The following is a 23,855-nucleotide window of genomic DNA, read 5'->3' on the forward strand; positions in this document are numbered from 1 at the left end:
GGAGAAACCAATTTTCAGCTACTTTCAGTTTATAATTATTTGGAATCAAACATTTTTGAAACTACTTAAAAACTTTGCATTCCAAATGAATATATAAAGGTATCATGGTAGCTTTCCCTTTTCTAGCTTTTTATTAAAGTTAACTGTTAATCCAAATGTTTTACAACCTTTCCCTGTTATAGATTCCCAACGCCAAATGGGACCGTTGTGATCATCTAATCTGGCCTGCTGTATAACACAGGGCAAAGAACTTCCCCCAAAACATCCAATCTTGGGTTAAAAATGGTCAATAATGGATAATCCACCACAAAACCTGGATAAATTGTTCCAACGATTAATTACTCTCACTGTTAAAAATTAACATCTCATTTCCAGTCTGAATTTGTCTAGCCTCAACTTCCAACCACTGGATCATGTTTTACCTTTCTCTGCTAGACTGAAGAGTCCACTGTTAAATATTTGTTCCCCATGTAGATATTTATAGACTAATCAAGTCACCCTGTAACTGTCTCTTTATTAAACTAAGGAGATTGAGCTCCTTGAATCTACTGCGATAAGGCATGTTTTCTAATCCTTGAATCATTCTCGTGGCTCTTCTCTGAACCCTCTCTAATTTATCAGCATCCTTCTTGAACTATGGACACAAGAAAGGGATACAATATTCCAGCAGTGGTTGCACCTGTGCCAAATAGAGGCAAAATAAGCTCTCTACACCTACTCAAGATCCCCCTGTTTATGCATCCCAGGATCACACTCGCTCTATTTGGCCACAGCATCACACTGGAATCTTATGCCGATTATCCACCACAATCACCAAATCTTTTTCAGAGTCACTGCTTCCCAAGATTGAGTCCCCCAACCTGTAAGTATGGCCTACTTTCTTTGTTCTTTGGCATATACATTTAAATTTTGCCATATTAAAACACGTGATTTACTTGAGTACAGTTTACCAAGTGACCCAGATTATTCTGTATCAGTGACTTTCCCTGTTCATTTTTTACCAGTCCCCCAACATGTGTGTCATCTGCATCCTTTATCAGTGATCATTTTATATTTTCTCCCAGGTCATTGATTAAAAAAAATTAAATAGCATAAGGCCAAGAACCAATTCCAACAGGACTGCAAACACACCTGCTCAATGACAATTCCCTATTTATAATTACATCTTGATACCGATACATTAGCCTGTTTTTAACCCAAAGTGTGCCATGTTAATTTTATATAATACCAGTTTTTTTAATCAAAATGCCATGTGTTACCAAGTCAAATATCAACATTACCTTTATCAACCAAACTTGCAATCAAAAAAAGCTATCCAGTTAATGTGATAGGATGTGTTTTTCATAAACCTAAGTTGATTTGCATGAATTACATTACCATGCCTTTAATCCTTCTCCAATAGTCACTAGTTCTATTAAATTATAGAATATAAATTAAGTACCATACATATGAGAATGTCATAATCCAAAAACATATTATATGGAGGCATCAACTGCAGCTCCATAGTTAAGGCTGAGTTTGCATTTGAAGTTCAACCACTTTATGTATGAATAGAGCATATTGTATCCACTGAAATCACAGCACTTGCAGAATTAATGTTCTAAGAATTTACATGTAAATCTATTAACTAATTTATAAAAATTAATTTAAAAATGAGTCCTTTAAGAAACTGAATACTCTGTGTCAAAGAAGATCATTCAGAATTTACAAATTCTAACGTATTGTCTATCAGCAGACATTGGCAGAGAGGTAAAGATTGAGTGGAGCTGATGTGACAGGTAGGATTTTTCCCTTCCATTATTTTTATAACAAAGTTTGTCAAAGGCTGAAGATTAGTAATCTCCTTCAGGGATACACAAAAATTCTTCTCTTTCAAAATGGTCATGATCAACCATTGTTTTGAACAGGACTGAGGCCACAGGATACCCTTAGTAAAGATGGCCACCACCTAATTCACCAGTTCTTAACAGTGTTCCTAGGGGCATCTTCCCTGAAGGTTGTTTGGCTTCATTGCCACCGGGAACAATGGGAAACAGGGGGCCCATCCTAGCTGAGGGTAGGTTGTATCTCAGTCCCACTGAGAACAGGGGAAAATGGCAGTCATTTTGAAAGAGGGAACTTCAGGAATTTCTCTGAAGGAGATTTTGTGCCAAAGCTACTCCTGAAGAAACTTTTGGTTATGAAGAACAGCAGCAAAAGATGACCCTTAATCCCCAAAATTTCTTTTAAAAAAAAAAATCTATTTTTGCATCAGATCTACTTAACAGAGATGGGAGATGGAGGGAAAGGGACTGTGAGGTATGTGTACACAGGGACGTAGAAGGAATCAAGAGTGTATAATCTAGTACTCTAACACTGTCAGGCAGCTGTAAATCCAGTATAACCGCTCAAGATGCTCTGGCTGCTTTGCACTAGTTCAGAATGGCATACACTAGCAAGAATTGATGAATCAAGCCTTAAAAGTTAATTTTTAAAACTTCTTATCTTCAAATAACTGGAATTTTCACAGCATCTCTCTTGGGGCTTCTAATTTGTTGTTTATGTATGAAAATTCTAATTATAAAATACATAAAACTCCCACACAACAACTATGTTAAAACGGAGTGAAGATCGAAAGTACTATTATGATGTTTAGGGTAAAGAAACATTAAAGAGATGTTAATCATTCCCACAAAGAAGAATTATAACTCCAGAAAATTCAAAGTTAAGGTTAATTTAAGGAAATCCATACATGTTACAATTTGGAAATGCACAGTTAGGATACCCCAACAACCTTAACTCTCTCCTGCAGTGATGATAAAAAGGGGGGAAATATACTAAAGAAATTAATATCACTTTAAACATCAGTTTAATCTTATTTTGGACCACAAAACACAAATATATTAATCATGATTGTATGGTTATTGCATATATGAGACTGTAGAGTTACCCTACCTTTCACATAGCTAAAACCTAATAATTTGAAATGCAAAATTACCACTGTGTTTACAAAAAATTGTTCATAATAACCCCAAAGTTAACCTATAATAGCAAAACTCAGAGCATCAAAACCCAAAGCATGTATTTTTCCTTTATACAGTATTCATAGAAATGCTCCCCCCCTTTTTTAATTTGTAAATAATCATGTAATAGAGAAATGTTTGAAAAGAAAAAAGGTGCCTAGTGCCAGTGTTCTATCATAAATACACAAAAATACAAAGGCATCACATTTTAAATTTGTTAAATCTAAAATTGAACCTGTAACAGAAGGCTCTTGGGTTTCAGTAGATTTAAAGGAGAGCTCACGGTCATCAACTTTTTCTTCCTTTAAACTGCTGTTCACATCAAGCGGTGTGGTCTGTGATACATCTCCAGAAGATTGATGTGCTTGTTCACAGGAGTTTTGGTCAGACTCAACAGGAATTTCTAACTGAACTAGAAGAAAAAGAAAAAAGGAGTTTGTGGGAGCAAAATACACAAAAACATCAGATAGCCAAAGTACTGGAAAATACAGCTCTACATCACAAGATGCTGAAGACTTAAGGCAAAAGCAGATGTGTTTGTCTCACCATATTCTGTTTTAGGTGGATAACAGGAATGTGTGAAACAAAACCTCCACTCCCTTCCCTCTTAGCGTTTGAATATCACATCCAGTCTTCTTTTCAGCATATGCGCAATGTGGCACATGACCAGTATTCATCACTGAATCTGGTCCACTGGTTGGATAATTAGCTTCCCCAGCCCAGGGTAGGTACTGATGGGGAGCGTGACATTAACGCCATTCCATGCCCCCCATCAAATCCAGTGATTCCAACAGACCACACAGCCCGATTGGGTTTAATAGATCGGATTTCCTGAGAAAGTCGGGGAGAGAATGGAGTGGCTCAATCAAGGTATTTAAACTAGGGCTGTCAATCGCATTTAACTTGCATGATAAAGAGATTACACTACAGTACTTGTATGAGGTGAATTGAAAAATACAATTTCTTGTTTTTTACAGTGCAAATATTTGTAATAAAAAATAAATAAAAAGTGAGCCCTGTACACTCTGAAATTAATACATTTGAAAATGTAGTAAACATCCAAAAATATTTAAAATAAATGGTATTCTTTTGTTGCTTAACAGTGTGATTAATCACGATTAATTTTTTTAATGGCTTGATAGCCCTGATTTAAACAGTACAGTTCTCACTACACCATGATATCTTAAGTACCTGGTGGAGGTTCTACAAAGGAGAGAGTGAAATACAGTAGCTGGAGATTGTTCTAGTGGGGGGGGAGAAAGGTTGTAAAAGGGAGAAAAAGCATCCATCCAATCAGATGTAAGCACTATAAGGCAGGTACTGTCATTTTATTTGTGGTTAGTTCAGTGCCTAACAATGGGGTGCTGGTCTATGATGGGGGGCTCCTAGGCTGAAATAGTAATTAATTAGGAAGTGAATAAATGAATGGATATTCTATATGGTTCAACTAGTTCCAACAGGGATCCCTTAAACCTTAGAGAAACTTTTACTCTGGATTATCTGGGCAATCTGTCCCCAGTTCAAGTGGATTCTAATGTATTGACTGCACATAAAAACTAAACATAAAATCAGTTTTATCAATCTTCTTTACAAGTTAAAGTCATTTAAACTTCATCTTAGTAATTAGTTATAACACATGACTAAACAACTCTCCTTCATAATGACCCAAGAGCATATCATTACAACAAAGTACTTACATTCCTCTGGTTCCTTTGGACTAGACGCTGGATCTTTCAAAGGTCCAATTTCAGCAAAAGTTGTTGTAACAATATCTGTATTTATTATCTCAGGACTACCATTGGATGACAGCCTTGACGATCGTCTCCTAATTTGGTCTCTTTCATTGATGCCTGGAGAGTTTTTCAACTTTTCCTGAGCTAAAAAGCATAATAAAATTTAATTTCATTGTGCAAATAGGCTGTCAATCATGAAAAACATTGAAGTTCGACAATGAGGTACTACTGGCTATGTGGTTAACACCTGTAGATCACTTATGCCTCTACCCCCAATAACTGGAGTTCTGATTATGAAACAGGTAAGTAACTTCCCATTCTCCTTTGAGTGATTGTCCATATGCATAATCCACTGCTGGCGACTGCTAAGCAGTGATTTTATGTAATGGAGGTGGGAGTCTGAAGTCTTTTGGAGAATAAAGATTGCAGCACTCTCCTCAATGAAGTGATGGCGACTAGAAACAGTTTTCATTTACATATGAAAGAGGGAACCTTTCGGTAACTGTTCAAAGCTAGACTCAGAGCCAACGGAGTGACAGGGTCCTTGACGGATAACATTTTAATCAGGCCTTTGAGGAACTTGATCACAGGTGGCTAGGAGAAGGTTGTACGGCTGTCTATAGGTGCATGATGGACTGAGATCGCCACCAAGTGTACTTTGACTGAATTCAAGGATAAATTACTTTGTTTTATCTCCTGTGAGTAATTCAGAATTCAAGATATCAAGCAGTGATGAGGGGTGATGGACTTCCACTGGCACAAGTGAGAAAACCTGGTCCATTTCTCCAGGTAAGTTTCCCTCATAATGTCCCTTCCTGCTATTTATGAGGGATGAGCCTAAGAGCCAATGTTCAATGTTCTACCAGCAACTCCTGTCAGGCCAAACTCATAACACTGACCACATTGTAGTCATAGTATTTATCTATAAAAAAAGGTCATGTAAGGTATCAAATGAAAGCTGCTGACACACTGATCATTAATATAATTGTGAAGGGTATGTATTAACACTACAACAGAAATTATGTATACCTACTAATATTAAACTTTGAAGTCTGTAACCAAAGGAAGAAACAGGTTTCTTCCAGTCAGGCAAGCAGGCAGGCAGAGTTGTCTCTCTGTCAAATGTAAATTAAGCACAGCAAGCCAAAAACAATGGGAGCTACACCTGCATGTCAAGTCAACCAGAAACAGAGGTTGGCAAGCGTGTGTGAATTCAATATGGAGCCAGCACACCGAACGAACGACCAAACCAACCATACCAAACCAAACGTCTACTGAACTATAACAGGGGGTGCCAGGACAACACTTCATTATTCAGTTCACTGAGGAACACCTTTGGCAGAGGGGGATGACTTGTGAAGGAATGAATCCTGGATTCACTGAAAACCAGCAAGCTCTGCAGAAAGACTGAGGGCAAGAAACTGCTTTAGACAAGGGTTGGGCATGTGACATTTTAGTCTCAAGAAATGGGGTTTTACTTTAGTTTTATTTATAACAGTTTTATTTTTACTCTATACTCACTTGAATCTGTGTATCTCTGAACTTTATACATTTGTTTTCACCATAAGAACATAGGAATGGCCATACTGGGTCAGACCAAAGGTCCATCTAGCCCCGTATCCTGTCTTCTGACAGCGGCCAATGCTAGGTGCCCCAGAGGGAATGAACAGAACCACTAATCATCAAGTGATCCATCCCGTTGCCCATTCCAAGTTTCTGGAAAACAGATGCTAGAGACACCATCCCCACTGCCCATTCCAATTATCCCCTAGCCAATGAACTTATCTAGTTTTTTTTTTAAGCTGTTCTAGTCTTGACCTTCACAACATCCTGAGACAAGGAGTTCCACAGGTTGTGTTGTGTGAAAAAATACTTCCTTTCGTTTGTTTTAAACCTGCTGCCTATTAATTTCATTTGATGACCCCATAAATAGATTACAGTGCTGTATTAAAGGACCTGATCCTGAGCTGTAACCTTCCAGCTGTGTACACACTGTCTCTTGGGGAACAGCTTACCTGGTAATCACTGAGAGGGTCCAGTGACAGGGTCTGGATGCTACGAGGAACACTCTTCAAAGGGGGTTTGGGGACTGAGGTACACCTGCGAAGCAAAACTGAGCTGGCAGAGTCTTGAGGAGTGTGTTTGAGTAGTTGAAAGGCTGGCGGTGTACAGGAGCTGACAAAAAGCTAACACAGGATGAACTCCCTCACACTGGAGACAAGGGACCCACAATCCTGGGCACCCAAGAAACTGCCACATGAGGATGTTCCTGACTGAACAGAAGCAGGCATACTTTACCGTCAACAACCAGCCAACCTCCATGCCCTGAGATAAAGATATCTCCGATCCACATGTAGGATTTCCCCCTTGTTTTGTGATATCAAGATCGGGAAACAACGGTAAGGTTTTGGGCTGGGAGGCTGACAGGTTCAGAATGTCCAGGAACCAAAGCTGCCACATACATCCTGGGTCTACAGGGATCAGCTTAGCTGAATCCTGTTTGATCTTGCAGAGCACTCTGGGGACCATGGGAATTAGGAGACAGGCATACATCATGATCATTGCCACTGATATGGTAGCAGTATCTGCTGAATCCAGAACTGCTTGTAGGCTCACCTTAGCCACAAAATCATATTCTGAGACTCTTCCCAAATTCTCCCTTTCAGGTCAGAGAAGTTTGTCACAAAGGCCTATATTCTTTCATAATTCCTGAAGTTACAGCAAGCCAGCAGGACTTGGTAAATGGTAACCCTCAACTGAAGGCTCATCAATGAGTACACTTTTCAACTCAATAAATCTAGTTTCTCTGGATCCTTGTCTCTGGGTCTTGATTTATACTGATGGGATTTTTCATTGGCCTTCAATACCAACAACGAAGGTGGCATTGGAAGTACATGAGAGAACTGAGGCCCTTTGGGTGGAACCTGATATTTCTGTCCATTTTACAAAAGGCAGGAGCTACTGTGTATGGGTGTTTCTGACAATACTTTCACTGGGTACAATCACCAGAATGGCAATTTTTCCTGGTGTGAAGGACCGGGGTATATACACCAATTTGTGGGTCTGCTCCTGAACTTCTTCCATGGGGATTTGCAGAGTCTGCACAATCCTCTTAAGTTGTTGTTGGAATCCCCAAAAGTCATCAATTTAATAGACAGACGCTTTAATAGAGCGTCTGCTGGACAATAGCTTCACTGGGGATGATGATGACGGTACCACCAGAGCCAATATATCACCTGGTAATGAGACCTAATCCAAGTCCTCCTCTTATCCTGGTGAGGGTTGGGGAGGTGCTGGCTCTGGCACACCTTATGACGCCATGGTTGGTGGAAATAATCTTGCAGATTGCTGGAGTCTATACTGAGGCTCTGCCCTACTGTAGGAGAACCACGGGTCCCAATATGGCCAAATTGGAACCCACAGGCACTCTCCCAGCAGCCATGGTGTGGGAAGCCAGGGACCTTGTGGTGGAGTCTCCCAGTATCCTTCCCTGGAGGAATGTCCAAATCCCCTATAATAAGAGTTTAGGTCCCATCCAGATTCTCTCTTATCACCTGAAGCCTCACATGAGGTTGATGAGAATACTCCACATCCATGGGAAAAAGCTATTGCTCATGGAGCAAAGCGTAAGGCTAGCAGGGTAGCAGGAAAGAAGTTATCAACATTGTTTTAGTGCAGCAAATGGCAGCAAAGCAGATAAAAGAGGTGACCCTGGCTCCTGCACAATCAGCAAGTCTCTGCCATAAACTCCAGTGCCAGCTGATGCAGTGGTGTGGCCAGAAGTGCCACTGGGTTACGAACACTAACCATGGTGCCACGGCTGGCATCTTTCAACGCAAAGGTCTTTGATGACGCCACAATCATGTCAAGGATTGCTATCTGTGCCGAGTCTCTCGAGAAGTGAGGTTTCAGAGGTTCTGATTTTGCTTAGTGTCAGCTCACTACCAGTTCCTATGGACCAATATGGAACTGAGCTTACACAAGGACTACATGGAACGGTGAAGTCTGAGAGGGAATAGTGCTGATGGGAGTAAGAATAGGTGGGAGATCTCCCTGTAGGGCTCACCGCACTCTGAGTCTTGCCCGGCAATTTCTTGGTGGATTTGGATGAAGAAAGGGTCTCCCTAGGGATAAGGAGCCTGCACTTTCAGTCTTTGGCTCTGACAGAGGGGTGAGGGGCACCTCAACAGCTAGGATCGGAAGCCGGTCTCAGGGACTTAGTCATACAAGTACATTTCTCTGTCCAGACACTAAATGACTTCTAAAACAAGAATTTCTCAGATATATGCAATTCTCTTAGGCAATAATGGTATGAGGAATAACATGATTTTGGCAATTAATTGATCTTTAAATATTCATGGTAAATAGGCCTGATGGGATGTTAGATGGGGTGGGATCTGAGTTACTACAGAGAATTCTTTCCTGGGTATCTGGCTGGTGAATCTTGCCCATATGCTCAAGGTTTACCTGATCGCCATATTTCGGGTCAGGAAGGAATTTTCCTCCAGGGCAGATTGGAAGAGTCCCTGAAGGTTTTTCACCTTCCTCTGTAGCATGGGGCTCGGATCACTTACTGGAGAAAAAAGAAAAGGAGTACTTGTTGCACCTTAGAGACTAACCAATTTATTTGAGCATACGCTTTCGTGAGCTACAGCTCACTTCATTGGATGCATACTGTGGAAACTGCAGAAGACATTATATATACAGAGACCATGAAACAATACCTCCTCCCACCCCACTCTCCAGCTGGTAATAGCCCATCCAAAGTGACCACTCTCTTTACAATGTGTCTGATAATCAAGGTGGGCCATTTCCAGCACAAATCCAGGTTGTCTCACCCCCCCCCTTTTTTTTCCAAAAACCACACACACAAACTCACTCTCTTGCTGGTGAGAAAACCTGGATTTGTGCTGGAAATGGCCCAACTTGATTATCATTCACATTGTAAGGAGAGTGATCACTTTAGATAAGCTATAACCAGCAGGAGAGTGGGGTGGGAGGAGGTATTGTTTCATGGTCTCTGTGTATATAATGTCTTCTGCAGTTTCCACAGTATGCATCCGATGAAGTGAGCTGTAGCTCACGAAAGCTTATGCTCAAATAAATTGGTTAGTCTCTAAGGTGCCACAAGTACTCCTTTTCTTTTTGCGAATACAGACGAACACAGCTGTTACTCTGAAACCTGTCATTATGCAAGGCACTGTATTTAGCCGTATGCAGTGGAAATCTATCAACTGCATGAAAAAACTTGTACAGATACAGACAGACATCATCTTCCTTTCCAAATGCAAACAGATGGACATCGTACCAAAAGGACTGAAGGTAAAAAAATCCATTACAATCTACATACCACACAGACTATGCTGACAGTTTGTGCCACACGCTCTCAAAGAAACTGCGGAATCACCTGATCAACATCCTCTACAGCAAACAGGGAAAGATTAAGAATGAGCTCTCAGAACTGGATACTCTCATAAAAAACCAACCTTCCACACAAACTTCCTCGTGGCTGGAATTTACTAAAACTAGACAAGCCATTTACAACGCACACTTTGCTTCTCTACAAAAGAAAAAGGACACTAAACTTTCTAAACTACTACATGCTACAAGGGGCTACAGCAATGGTTCCCTCAACCCACCCAGCAATATTGTTAACCTATCCAACTATACTCTCAGCCCAGCAGAAGCGGCTGTCCTATCTCGGGGCCTCTCCTTCTGCCCCTCCACCCCCACGAACACGATACAGTTCTGTGGTGACCTAGAATCCTATTTTCGACGTCTCCGACTCAAGGAATATTTCCAAAATACCTCTGAACAACATACTAATCCACAGAGGCCTCCCTACCAACATTACAAAAAGAAGGATTCTAGGTGGACTCCTCCTGAAGGTCGAAACAGCAGACTGGACTTCTACACAGAGTGCTTCTGCCGACGTGCACGGGCTGAAATTGTGGAAAAGCAGCATCACTTGCCCCACAACCTCAGCTGTGCAGAACATAATGCCATCCACAGCCTCAGAAACAACTCTGACATCATAATCAAAAAGGCTGACAAAGGAGGTGCTGTTGTCATCATGAATAGGTCAGAATATGAACAAGAGGCTGCTCGGCAGCTCTCCAACACCACTTTCTACAAGCCATTACTCTCTGATCCCACTGAGAGTTACCAAAAGAAACTACAGCATTTGCTCAAGAAACTTCCTGAAAAAGCACAAGATCAAATCCGCACAGACACACCCCTGGAACCCCAACCTGGGATATTCTATCTACTACCTAAGATCCATAAACCTGGAAATCCTGGGTGCCCCATCATCTCAGGCATTGGCACCCTGACAGCAGGATTGTCTGGCTATGTAGACTCCCTCCTCAGGCCCTACGCTACCAGCACTCCCAGCTACCTTCGAGACACCACTGACTTCCTCAGGAAACTACAATCCATCGGTGATCTTCCTGAAAATACCATCCTGGCCACTATGGATGTAGAAGCCCTCTACACCAACATTCCACACAAAGATGGACTACAAGCCGTCAAGAACACTATCCCCGATAACGTCACGGCTAACCTGGTGGCTGAACTTTGTGACTTTGTCCTTACCCATAACTATTTTACATTTGGGGACAACGTATACCTTCAGATCAGCGGCACTGCTATGGTACCCGCATGGCCCCACAGTATGCCAACATTTTTATGGCTGATTTAGAACAACGCTTCCTCAGCTCTCGTCCCCTAACGCCCCTACTCTACTTGCGCTATATTGATGACATCTTCATCATCTGGACCCATGGAAAAGAAGCCCTTGAGGAATTCCACCATGATTTCAACAATTTCCATCCCACCATCAACCTCAGCCTGGTCCAGTCCACACAAGAGATCCACTTCCTGGACACTACAGTGCTAACAAACCATGGTCACATAAACACCACCCTATACCGGAAACCTACTGACCGCTATTCCTACCTACATGCCTCCAGCTTTCACCCAAACCACACCACACGATCCATCGTCTACAGCCAAGCTCTGCGATACAACCGCATTTGCTCCAACCCCTCAGACAGAGACAAACACCTACAAGATCTCTATCAAGCATTCTTACAACTACAATACCCACCTGCGGAAGTGAAGAAACAGACTGATAGAGCCAGAAGAGTTCCCAGAAGTCACTTACTACAGGACAGGCCTAACAAAGAAAATAACAGAACGCCACTAGCCGTCACCTTCAGCCCCCAACTAAAACCCCTCCTACACATTATTAAGGATCTACAACCTATCCTAAAGGATGACCCAACACTGTCACAAATCTTGGGAGACAGGCCAGTCCTTGCTTACAGACAGCCCCCCAACCTGAAGCAAATACTCACCAACAACCACATACCACACAACAGAACCACTAACCCAGGAACCTATCCTTGCAACAAAGCCCGTTGCCAACTGTGCCCACATATCTATTCAGGGGACACCATCACAGGGCCTAATCACATCAGCCACACTATCAGAGGCTCGTTCACCTGCACATCTACCAATGTGATATATGCCATCATGTGCCAGCAATGCTCCTCTGCCATGTACATTGGTCAACCTGGACAGTCTCTCCGTAAAAGAATAAACGGACACAAATCAGATGTCAAGAATTATAACATTCATAAACCAGTCGGAGAACACTTCAATCTCTTCGTCACACGATTACAGATATGAAAGTTGTGATATTACAACAAAAAAACTTCAAATCCAGACTCCAGCAAGAAACTGTTGAATTGGAATTCATTTGCAAATTTGATACAATTAACTTAAGCTTGAATAGAGACTGGGAGTGGCTAAGTCATTATGCAAGGTAGCCTATTTCCCCTTGTTTTTTCCTACCCCCCTCCCCCAGACGTTCTGGCTAAACTTGGATTTATGCTGGAAATGGCCCACCTTGATTATCATACACATTATAAGGAGAGTGATCACTTTAGATAAGCTATTACCAGCAGGAGAGTGGGGTGGGAGGAGGTATTGTTTCATGGTCTCTGTGTATATAATGTCTTCTGCAGTTTCCACAGTATGCATCCGATGAAGTGAGCTGTAGCTCACGAAAGCTTATGCTCAAATAAATTGGTTAGTCTCTAAGATGCCACAAGTCCTCCTTTTCTTTTTGCGAATACAGACTAACACGGCTGTTACTCTGAAACCTGTCACTTACTGGAGGATTCTCTGCTCCTTGAAGTCTTTAAACCAGGATTTGAGGACTTCAATAGCTCAGACATAGGTGAGAGGTTTTTTGCAGGAGTGGGTGGGTGAGATTCTGTGGCCTGTATTGTGCAGGAGGTCAGACTAGATGATCATAATGGTCCCTTCAGACCTTAATATCTATGAATCTATGAATAAAGGTACTTAATGTGACCATCGTAAATAGGCATTGCTTTATTGTATGCTAGACAGAACAAAGCCAAGAGACCTCATGAGGCCACCCTGTAACTTGGATACTTATCTGCTAACATTACTTAAAACTACTAAAATTAGAGAAAAGTGCCAATGGGCACATTATCTAAAGCAAGGGTGGGGAAACCTTTTCTACCAGGGACCACTGACCCACAGAAAAAAATATCAGTTGCAGGTGACACTCAGCCCCGCAGGCAGGGGAGGCGCAGAGCTTCCCCTAGGCTCCAGGATGGGGCCAGAAATGAGGGGTTCAGGTTGCAGGAAGGGGCTCTGGGCTGGGATGTGGGAGGGGGTGAGGGCTCCGTCTGGAGGTGCAGGCTCTGGAGTGGGGCTGGGGATGAGGGGTTTGGGTGCAGGAGGGGGCTTCGCACTGGGGCCAAGAGATTTGGAGTGCAGTAGTGGGCTCAGGGCTGGGGCAGGGGTGCGGGAGATTTGGGTTCGATGAAGGCTCAGGGCTGGGGTATGGGTGCGGGAGGGGGTTCTGACCTGGGGTAGGAGGCTTGGGCTCCGGGCAGGCAGTGCTTACCTTAGGCAGCTCCCAGCAGTGGCACCTGCTGCTGCCAGAAGCGGCCTCAATGTCCAGCACCTAGGTGGAGAGGCCGGGTGACTCTGTGCAGTGTCCGCAGGCACCGCCCCCTGCATCTCCCACTGGCCAGGGTTTCTGGCCAATGGGAGCTCTGGAGCTGGCACTGGGGCAGCGCACAGGGCTTCCCTGATCGCCTCTGCTCCTTGCGGCTGCAGGGACATGCCCGTTGCTTCCAGAAACTGCGCTGACCCAACTGGAATTTTAACAACCTGGCAAGCCCAGCTTGCGGCTCCAGCCCTGGGGGGGAGAGGGGGAATCAGCACACACCTCGGGGTTTCCAGCCCACAGTGCAGAGACTTGCCATGGGCCAGATGAAATGAAGCAGCGGGCCAGATGCAGCCCACGAGCTATAGGTTCCCCACCCCGATCTAAAGCTAACATATAGCTAACAACTAAACTTAAGACTAGCAAAAAGTTGCTGACAGTCACAGGGTCAGCAAGCCGCTTCACTTCGAAGCTAGGAGCTGGTGAGTAGAACTAAGTGGCATTAGGTACACGCCACCTTTCTATGCCCTTGATGCAGAACAAGAGGACTCTTGGAGCATATGTGCATCATATACTGCTCACCAAAAGACTCCAAACTTGAGTACATGAGGAAAATGTGTACCATCATCAGTGGAATGTGCATATGGACAATCATACAAATAAGCTAAAAAGAAATTGAGCTCCTTAAATCTCGTAGGGCATGTTAAGGTCCAGAGGGAACATTACCACCGAGGTATTAGCAGAAGGCTCATTAATCTAGTATTCAAAGGCATAACAAGATCCAAGGGCTAGATGTTGAACCTACATAAATACAGTTAGAAATAAGGTGAAAATATTTTTTAATAGTGAAGATAAATTACCCAGTCGAACAATCTAGCAAGGGATGTGATGGATACTCCATACTTGACATCTTTAAATCAGCACTGGAGGTCTTTAGAAAAGATATCCTATAGTTAAACCACAATTTATTGGGATTAACTCAGGAATCACTGGGTGAAATTATACGGCCTCGACTACTTAAGGAAGTCAGAATTGGACAAAATGATCCCTTCTAGCCTTAAAAATCTATGAAATCTTGCTTTCAAGACTTTTGTGGGGACTACTTACAATATTGCTACATTTTAATACCCGACGTAAATCATTGCAATAGATTCCCTATATAACACATATAGCCTTTAGACCATCTAAAATTAAAATGCAAAGACAATATTATAGAAAGAACAATGTTATAAAATGCCCTAAGTTACAAATGTTGAAGTACTAAAAATACTCACACAAGTTTTTTTCAACCCTGGTGCGTTTTGATGGGACTTCCCCTCCTTTAGGTATTTTCCGCCTTCTTAATTCCAATGTTATTGGCTGCAATGTTTGAGAACTTTGCTCTACAAATTTACATAAAACCAGAGGAATGAGAGTTGACTAAATATAACATTAAAGTTACTTAATACACTCAAATTTTTATATTAAAAAAATACAAACTCACTTTTTCAGAGCTTTATAAAAAAACTATTAGTATCTCTCCATAATTCTGCAATTTTCTTTATTTCCTTTCCTCTTATTAGCTATTTTGGTACATCATGACTGACTCTTTAGTAAACATATTCATTTTACCATATAATCCCATTTATAACATCACATATTGTCATGTTAGTGTCGACACATCAGTTCTGCAATTCTCTCCTTAAAAACCATGTCTCTATTACTAAATTTTTAGACCTCTCTACCAATGTTATTTAAACACAACCAAATATGTTGCTGGTTGTCATGACCCAAGGTTGTAATGAATGAGCTAAAATAAGTGCTGTAAGAGCACCATTTATTTCCATTTACTTAGTACAAAGATCCCCACACCCCAAATCAGAAAAGAATGCAGTACTGAGCTGCTCAGAATCTCCCATTCCCTACAAGATTTTATACAATACTGCCTAAATACAAATCTTTTAAGTACTAACCTGTTGGGGGTGTTATAGGTGGTCTACCACGTTTTCTTTTAGTTTCCTTTAGGTTTTCTGGTGGACTCTTCACATTGTCATTTTCAGATTTCTTCTCAATTTGAGTATCTACTGAATATTCCATATCATGTTCTGATATATTCTCTTTGTCTTCTTTCCCATTCTTAGGTATATTTTTTTCAGAAACTTTGCCTTTTTCTGAGATGACTATTATTTTTCCTTCTTTATCAGGTTGTTTTGATCTTTTTTCTGTCTTTAATACCTTTTCATCCTTGTCCTTCTTAGCATTCTCTGTTGCTTTCCTCTGTTCTTTAAACTTCTCCCGTTTTTCAGGAGATGAAGGGATTTCATTACCTCTCTCTTTAGGCCTAGCATTACCCACAATATTCTAAAATAGAAAAAACAGGAAGTGAAAAATGCATGATTCTTTGCATTTTGAAATTTGTGTACATTTAACATAATTAAAAAAACAAAACATAAGCAAAGGAACAGGGGTCCAGGTGTCATGTCAGTATAACCCATCAATTAAAAATTTAAGATTATAGGCAGAGAACTACAGTAAAACCTGCCAAGAGTGACCACTCATGGGGGCTAGCAAAAGTAGTCGTTTGTAAGAGGTGGTCTCTCTTCAAAGGCTTGCTGTAAAATGGGCACTCTTACAAGGTACAGAAAGGCTACTAGTGTTACCAACGTTTCGTGTTTAATTTTAATTACCTATTAAATGAACATTAGATACAGTATACAAAACAGTACTGTATTTAAAATCTCTTGGTGGGTTTATTAATTCAGTAGCACAGTATGTTAATCAAAAGAGGAAATTCAGTACACTAATTAAAGTGCATATTTTCTAGACTGAAGCAAAAGACAATTTTTACAATTACCTGTGTTATCAAAAAGTCTTGGTTTCAGTCTACAGTAGCTTGTATTTATTTGAAAATGTCACTTATTCTTGTCTGCCTCTGCAATAGGAACTTGTTTACCATTTTTTTCTGCATCGTTGAATAGCTCTAAAAGTTGGTTATTGCCTTTTTGAATGGCAATTGCTTTCATGTTTTTAATCATATTCTTGGCTTCAATCATAAAAATTATTCTTCCTGGTGTTCAGAGACACCGTTGCTATCCCCTCCATCATCAGTTTTTGTGTCACTGTGAGAGTTGTCACATATCTACGAGTCTATGGTTTGACATTTTTTAGGTTTGTAGCAGGCGTTGACCTGTCAGTGACCTCATCAGTTGTTGCAAGGTTCTCATCCATCTGGTACATCCTCTCAATCAGCACGCCAAAAAGACTTTGCAACATGTTAACTACTGCAAGAGGAAGCTCATGTTCATCTTCTAAATGATGATCTGCATTTGGCGAGTCTGCATTTAGCGAAGCATTTTTTGATGGTGCTTGGCTCAGTCTCACTCCACGCTCAATGAACCCAGTGTATTCACGCAAGAGTGAAACCCTTTTCAAAAGCACTGGACCCGATGAAGTTACGTCAGATTCCATTTGATGAAGAATAAATTGCATTTGCCTGTTCCAAAATTTCAGTTTTGAATAACACCAGCATCCATAGGCTGTTACACAGATGTGTTTGGGGGGAAAGAAACAAAGTTTAATGTTTGTGAGTTGAACAGGGAGGCGGCATGGGGCATTTTCCACAAACTGAATTTTATGTCACTGTAGTAGCAGTCTGCAGTCAAATCTTAGTAACCATTTTTCAAAAAGCTCTGAGTTCATCCATGCTTTTTTGTTGAATTCATATTCCACAGGCAACTCCTTGATATTCACCTTGCCAAAGCCCCATGGGCATTGGGATTTACCAATCAGTATAGGCTTTTCTTTATCTCCATTCATGTTGATGCATAATTCAACAGTGATTCTTTCTTTTGAATGTTTCCCATTTGAACATTTGACATGGAGGGTTTTGCTAATGCTGCTGTCTTTAAAAAAACAGTCCAGTTTCATCCATATTATAGATTTCAGAGGGTTCATAATCCTGTATAACTTCAGCTATCTTTTGCTTCTAATCTGAAGCCACCTCTTGGTTAATGTCTCCACATTTACTGCATGCTGTACCAAAGGCAAGGCTGTGCCTCTTCTTAAACGATTCAAGTCAGTCATTGCTGGCTTTAAACTCCCGTTTTCCAACTCCGCTGCGAATTTCGTGTCTTGCGCCTTTAACATTGAACCAGAGACATTTACATGATGAGCGACAGTGGATTTAAACCACTGGTAAGTGAGAAAACTGACTTCTTTGTTTCCAGTTTTAGCACATTTAATTTTCATTGAAGAATTTGCATTTGACACTATCAGTGAGAATTTGTGCCTTCCATTGTAGTAGGTTTTGGATTTGTGTTTTTCCAACTCCAAACTGTTTGGCAATTTCACGGCAACTGGTACAAGCTTCTAGCTGTGATACCGCTTTAACATGCTGCTCCAGTGTAAGAAACGCTTTGGATTTGCATTTTTTCTTTTTCTCTTCCATGGTGAATTCTTTTAGCTTTAAACTGTAACATACAATAGTGTACACATTCATATCTTCCTTTAAAGTTCCTGTCTGTTCAAGTTCAACTTCTAGTTCATGTCGAGTATGAGGCCGTATGTTGCAGAAATCGTAATGTAAAAAAAAAAATATCTCTTGCTGGAAACTTTAAAGAAACAGACTAATAAGCGAACATCAGTTTCTCCTACAGGTTTGTTTTTATGAATGAGAGTAAGAAAATGTCATCACTGGTCGCTGCTGACTGGTCGTTGCTCTTCACAGTTAAATTATAGGGCAGTGGTTTTCAAATTTTAGCAAGCCAAGGACCCCCATTTTGATTTACATTTTTCAGGGACCCCCAAGCCACCCCACTGAGCCCCAGGCCATGCCCCACTCCACCCCTTCTCCCAAGGCCCCACTCCTCCATCCACCCTCTCTCTGTTGCTTGCTCTTCCTGACCGTCACTCACTTTCACTAGGCTGGGACAGAGGGTTGGGGTGCAAGAAGAGGTACAGACTCTGGGAGGAATTTTGGGTGCAGGGTGAGGGCTCGGGGCTGGGGCAGCATGTTTGGGGTGCAGGCTCTGGCTGGGCTGCGCTTACCTCGGGCGGCTCCCGAAAGCGACTGGCGTGATCTTCCTGGAAGCAGTTCCTAGGCAGGGGCGCCAGGGGGCCTCCACATGCTACATGCCCACAGGCACCACCCCCGCAATTCCCGGGATCTGTGGAGTTATGATTGCTCTCTATAAATATATCATAGGGATAAATACCGGAGAGGGAGAGGAATTACTTAAGCTCAGTACCAATGTGGGCACAAGAACAAATGGATATAAACTGGCCATCGGAAGTTTAGACTTGAAATTAGATGAAGGTTTCTAACTATCAAAGGAGTGAAGTTCTGGAATAGCCTTCCAAGGGAAGCAGTGGGGGCAAAAGACCTATCTGGCTTCAAGATTAAACTCGATAAATTTATGGAGAAGATGGTATGATGGGATAACATGATTTTGGCAATTAATTGATCTTTAAATATTCATGGTAAATAGGCCCAATGGCCTGTGATGGAATGTTAGATGGGGTGGGATCTGAGTTACTACAGAGAATTCTTTCCTGGGTATCTGGCTGGTGAATCTTGCCCACATGCTCAGAGTTCAGCTTATCGCTATATTTGGGGTCGGGAAGGAATTTTCCTCCAGGGCAGATTGGAAGAGGCCCTGCAGGTTTTTCGCCTTCCTCTGTAGGATGGGGCACAGGTCACTTGCTGGAGGATTCTCTGCACCTTGAAGTCTTTAAACCATGATTTGAGGACTTCAATAGCTCGGACATAGGTGAGAGGTTGACTGCAGGAGTCAGTGGGGGAGATTTGTGGCCTGCATTGTACAGGAGATCAGACAATCATAATGGTCCCTTCTGACCTTAATATGAGTTGGCACTCAGTGCAGGGGCAGCGCACGGAGCAGGTTAGGAAGGGAGAGTGCCTTAGCCCCATTGTGCCACTGGACTTTTAGCACCTAGTATCTACTGGTTTAGCTTTAGTAGCCTCCAGGAGATAGAGGGAGGGGGAGGAGTTGACGGAAAGAGAGGGAGGAGTTGATCAGCAGGGGCCGTGGACCGCCTTGAGTACCCTCAGGAATGCCCAGGGATCCGCAGACCCCAGTTTGAGAAACACTGTTATAGGGGAAAATGTTTCGTGGTCTCTGCAAGTAGTCGCTCATGACAGGTGGCCCCTCTTCAGAGGTGGTCACTAAGGCAGGTTTTACTGTATTCCGATACTCACTGAGCAATAGGTTATCAGCATAATTCATTACCACACATCAAAACTCAAATACTATTCAAATATTTTTTAAAGGATAATTCCAGACTTAAACCAAATCATCTGCAAAAATGCTACTAGTACTATCAGTGTGTTTTAATTTTCTACTTGATATGGTCACCTGCCACAAAGATTACATCATGGTATTCAATTCTATGAACTGAGCTTCAAGTAACAGATTTACAAGTTGCAAGTACAAGCACATTAAAACGTAAACTTCACCAACCCCCAGTATAATGGTCTCCAAGTCTTTCTGATACAGCAACCCCAGCTAGGCTACAGCATGTCTGAATATGCTATTTGATCCAGTTCAAAAGCCACTGGCCTGACAGAGTGTTTTCACTTTATTACCTTCCTATCAGAAAGAATACAAACTGCCAATATCCCTTTTAATATCTAAGATATGTAACTAAGCTGTACTTGGAAGACTGTAATGCTTCAGAAAAACACTGAAAACAATAAATGGAATTGTAAAATCAAATAAGGATGACATGTCAAAACTATTTCAAACTGCATAATGAAATTGTATAATGTATATCTTCCAACCCTTGAAACTGCTGATGTCATTTAGCCACTAGGAAAAACTTTCCACAATAAATACAGGCTACCAAAGTAGGGACCAAATTTCAGTCTCAAGATCTCACTGATCAATAAGTTGGATGATAAACATTCACATCTCTGAGAAATCTTGTTCAAAGATTAAAAAACCTGAACCCTTCCCCCTCCCCCCCAAACGGGGATACAGTAAGCAGAAATAGCTGTTACAGCAAATATACTTGCACTATTGGTAATCCCAAACCTATCAAGGATAAGAGAAAATCCAACCCATTAAGTCTAAGATAAGAACTTGGAACCCCATCTTTGGATACTGCATGGTCTTTTCAGTTGTTCCAAAAGCAGACTGATGGCCAAAAAAAAAATGTAAAGGATTCACCACCACACACCAAGTCCTTCAGATTCAAACATCTGTTATTTATGTAGCCTGCTAAGGCATGTTTCACTCTTTACAGATATAGAGCTGAAGGAATTACTTTGTTCTGAATGCCCACTGCCTACACTGCTTCATGACATAACAAGAAAATCTGGAATCCTAGCTTCCCCTTTCAGCAACAAATAACCAATGATCTGTGTGAGAATCTGCACAGCCTGTTCCCTAGCCAAAGGAACATACAGAGAAGGGTCAAAAACAGAGTCAAACTGTTTTTCCAACCTTGCAGACAATGAGTCTGCAGTCTCACGAAACAGATGAATGTGACTTTCTTGCCACCAAATCCAGTAACCCTTGATAAAAACTGATTTAACCATACAGTTCATAGATTACTCCTGGGGGAGTTCTGTGCCACTGCACAATGCAGAATTTGCAAAGAATTAATGTTCTGCACAGAATTTCATTTTCCCCCACAGAATGGCTGCTACAGAGTTGCTGGCCGCTACCAGGTACTGTTGGATCCAGCAGAGCCCAGCTCTCCAATACAGGACATGACTCGGAGGAGGGAGAGCTGGAGCGTTCCAGGCAGCTTCAGTCCCCCGCACGTCATGAAGGAAGGAGGCAGTGGGCAGGAAACTGAACCATCCATCAGAACCCACCATCAGGCGGTTTCTCTCTCTCTCTGGATTCCTGGGCTCTGGGAGGTAGGGGATGCGGGTGTCTAGGCTGGGGGGCGCTCCGCAGCTGGGCTCTGGGGAGTAGGGGGTCAAGTGTCAAACTGGAGGGGTGGAGTTTTCCCTCAACATGTGCCCAACTGGCACATGTGACAAACCCAGACCAAGATACCCAACAAAAGCATAACAGAGAAACAGGAACTGGGCTGTTGTAAGGGTTTCTAACTCCCTACTCCCTGGGGAACCTTTTTGTCAGTACTGTTACAGACATACTTGCTGACAGTATTTTGAAATAAATTACCAAAATAATTGAAACTAGTGTGATTATATGGTGTTATTTTGACAAATAAAATGTGCAGAATTTTAAAATATTGTGCACAGAATTTAATTTTTTGGCACAGAATTCCCTCAGAAGTAAGATTCCAAGGCCAGAAGGATCAATGTGATCAGTCTAATCCGTATAACACAGACCAGAAAACTTCCCCAAAACAATTCCCTGAACAGATTTTAGAAAAACATCCAATCTTCATTTAAAAATTGTGACTTATGAAGAACCCACCACAACGCTTCGTCAACTGTTCCAATGCTTAATTACTCTCACCATTAAAAACGTATCCTTATTTCCAGTCTGAATTTATCTAGCCTCAACCTCCAACCACTGGATCATGTTATACCTTTCTCTGCTAGACTGAAGAACCCATTATTAAATATTTATTCCCTATGTGGGTACTTATACACTGTACTCAAGTCATCCCGATCTTCTCTTAAATAGATTGAGCTCTTAGAGTCTATAGAAGGCATGTTTTCTAATCTTTTAATCATTCTCTTGACTCTTCTCTGAATCCTCTCCAATTTATCAACACACTCTTGAACCGTGGGCATCAGAACTGGACACAATATTCCAGGGCCAAACAAAGGTACAGCCTCTCTATGCCTGCGCAATATCTCTCTACTTATGAATCCCAGGATCACATTAGCTTTTTGGTCACAGCATCATATTCGGAGCGCATGTTCAGCTGATTATCCATCTTGACCCTTTAACAGCACCTGTGGGAGGCCTAGTATGGGTCACACACTTTTACCCCTGGGGAAATTCTGCGCAAGTGCATAATGCAGAATTTTGCAGAAATTCATGTTGCGCATGCACAACTTCCTTCCCCCCCACTCCTCGAAATGGGCTGCAGAGTTGTTGGTGGCCACTAAGGGCCGCTGGACCTGGCAGAGCTCAGCTTACAAATAAAAGACAAGGGGGTGGGTAGGGGAAGAGAGAAAGAGAACTGGAGGGTTCCCAGCAGCTGCAGTTCCAAGCACACACTGGAGGAAGGAGGCAACAGCGGGCCGGAAACTCCGTGGAAGCCTGGGACCCAGCATCAGGCTGTTTTTCCCTCTGGATCCCTGGGCGGTAGAGGGTGTGAGCATCTGGCCTGGGAAGGAGGGGGGCCCTGCAGCTGGCCTCTGGGGGGGAGGGAGGGGAGAGTCTGGAAAGGATGGTATTCTAGCAGAACTGTATAAAGTAGCAGGCCCCAAGGCATTCCATGACATCTTGAGTAGCATTTGGGAGGAAGAAAAAAATGCCACAAAACTTAAAAGATGCTATTATTGTAACACTGTTCAAAAACAAAGGCAGCGAAGCAGACTGAAAACTACAGAGGCATTGCTCAACTCTGTACAGTAGGGAAAATGCTAGCTTGCATTCTATTGAACAGATTTATTGCAAACATATCTGAGGAGAATCTGCCAGAAGCAGAGTGTGGTTTCAGATCAGGTCATAGTACTATGGACATGATCTTTGTCCTAAGGCAGGTCCAGGAAAAATGTTTAGAGCAGGACATGGACCTGTATGCAGTTTTCATTGATTTAACCAAAGCTTTTGATACTATCAATAGAGGGGGTCCATGGGCTATTCTGCATAAACTGGGCTGCCCAAGAAGGTTCATACAAACCATCATCTGTTCCATGACCACATGACAGTACAAGTGCTCACCAGTGGTGACTTTTCACACTCATTTGAAATCTCTAATAAAGTAAGGCAAGCCTGCGTACTTGCTCCAGTGCTGTTCAACTTGTTGTTTGCCTGTGTCCTCAGCCATGCCACAAGGGATTTGGATCAGGGGATATAAATCCACTACCGACTCAATGGCTCCCTCTTTGATCTTTAAAGCCTCAATGCCGAGACCAAGATGCTGGAGAGACTTCTCATCGAAGCACTTTTTGCAGATGACTGTGCCTTGATGGCGCATAGACATGACCTTCAGGTCATCGATAGATTTTCTGAAGCTTCCCAGCTCTCTGACCTC

At 42.1% G+C, this 23,855-nt stretch overlaps 1 protein-coding gene across 8 annotated transcripts in view; it reads right to left on the reverse strand.

The window, feature by feature from the left end:
* The window catches only part of PHF20 (PHD finger protein 20), a 182,159-nt gene that overhangs the window by 106,092 nt on the left and 52,212 nt on the right, over nt 1–23,855 (reverse strand). For 7 of the 8 annotated variants that reach the window (XM_048820707.2, XM_048820706.2, XM_048820702.2 and 4 more), the window contains exons 6-9: nt 15,677–16,064; nt 14,999–15,106; nt 4,700–4,879; nt 3,238–3,414 (exon numbers count right to left, since the gene is read on the reverse strand). In XM_048820707.2, the coding sequence (XP_048676664.2) occupies nt 3,238–3,414; nt 4,700–4,879; nt 14,999–15,106; nt 15,677–16,064 (853 nt within the window). The remainder of the gene's footprint in view (nt 1–3,237; nt 3,415–4,699; nt 4,880–14,998; nt 15,107–15,676; nt 16,065–23,855) is intronic. The other variant, XM_048820698.2, reaches the window with a different exon arrangement.

Source organism: Caretta caretta, chromosome 13 (assembly GCF_965140235.1).
Source record: "Caretta caretta isolate rCarCar2 chromosome 13, rCarCar1.hap1, whole genome shotgun sequence".
NCBI classification, from domain to species: domain Eukaryota; kingdom Metazoa; phylum Chordata; order Testudines; family Cheloniidae; genus Caretta; species Caretta caretta.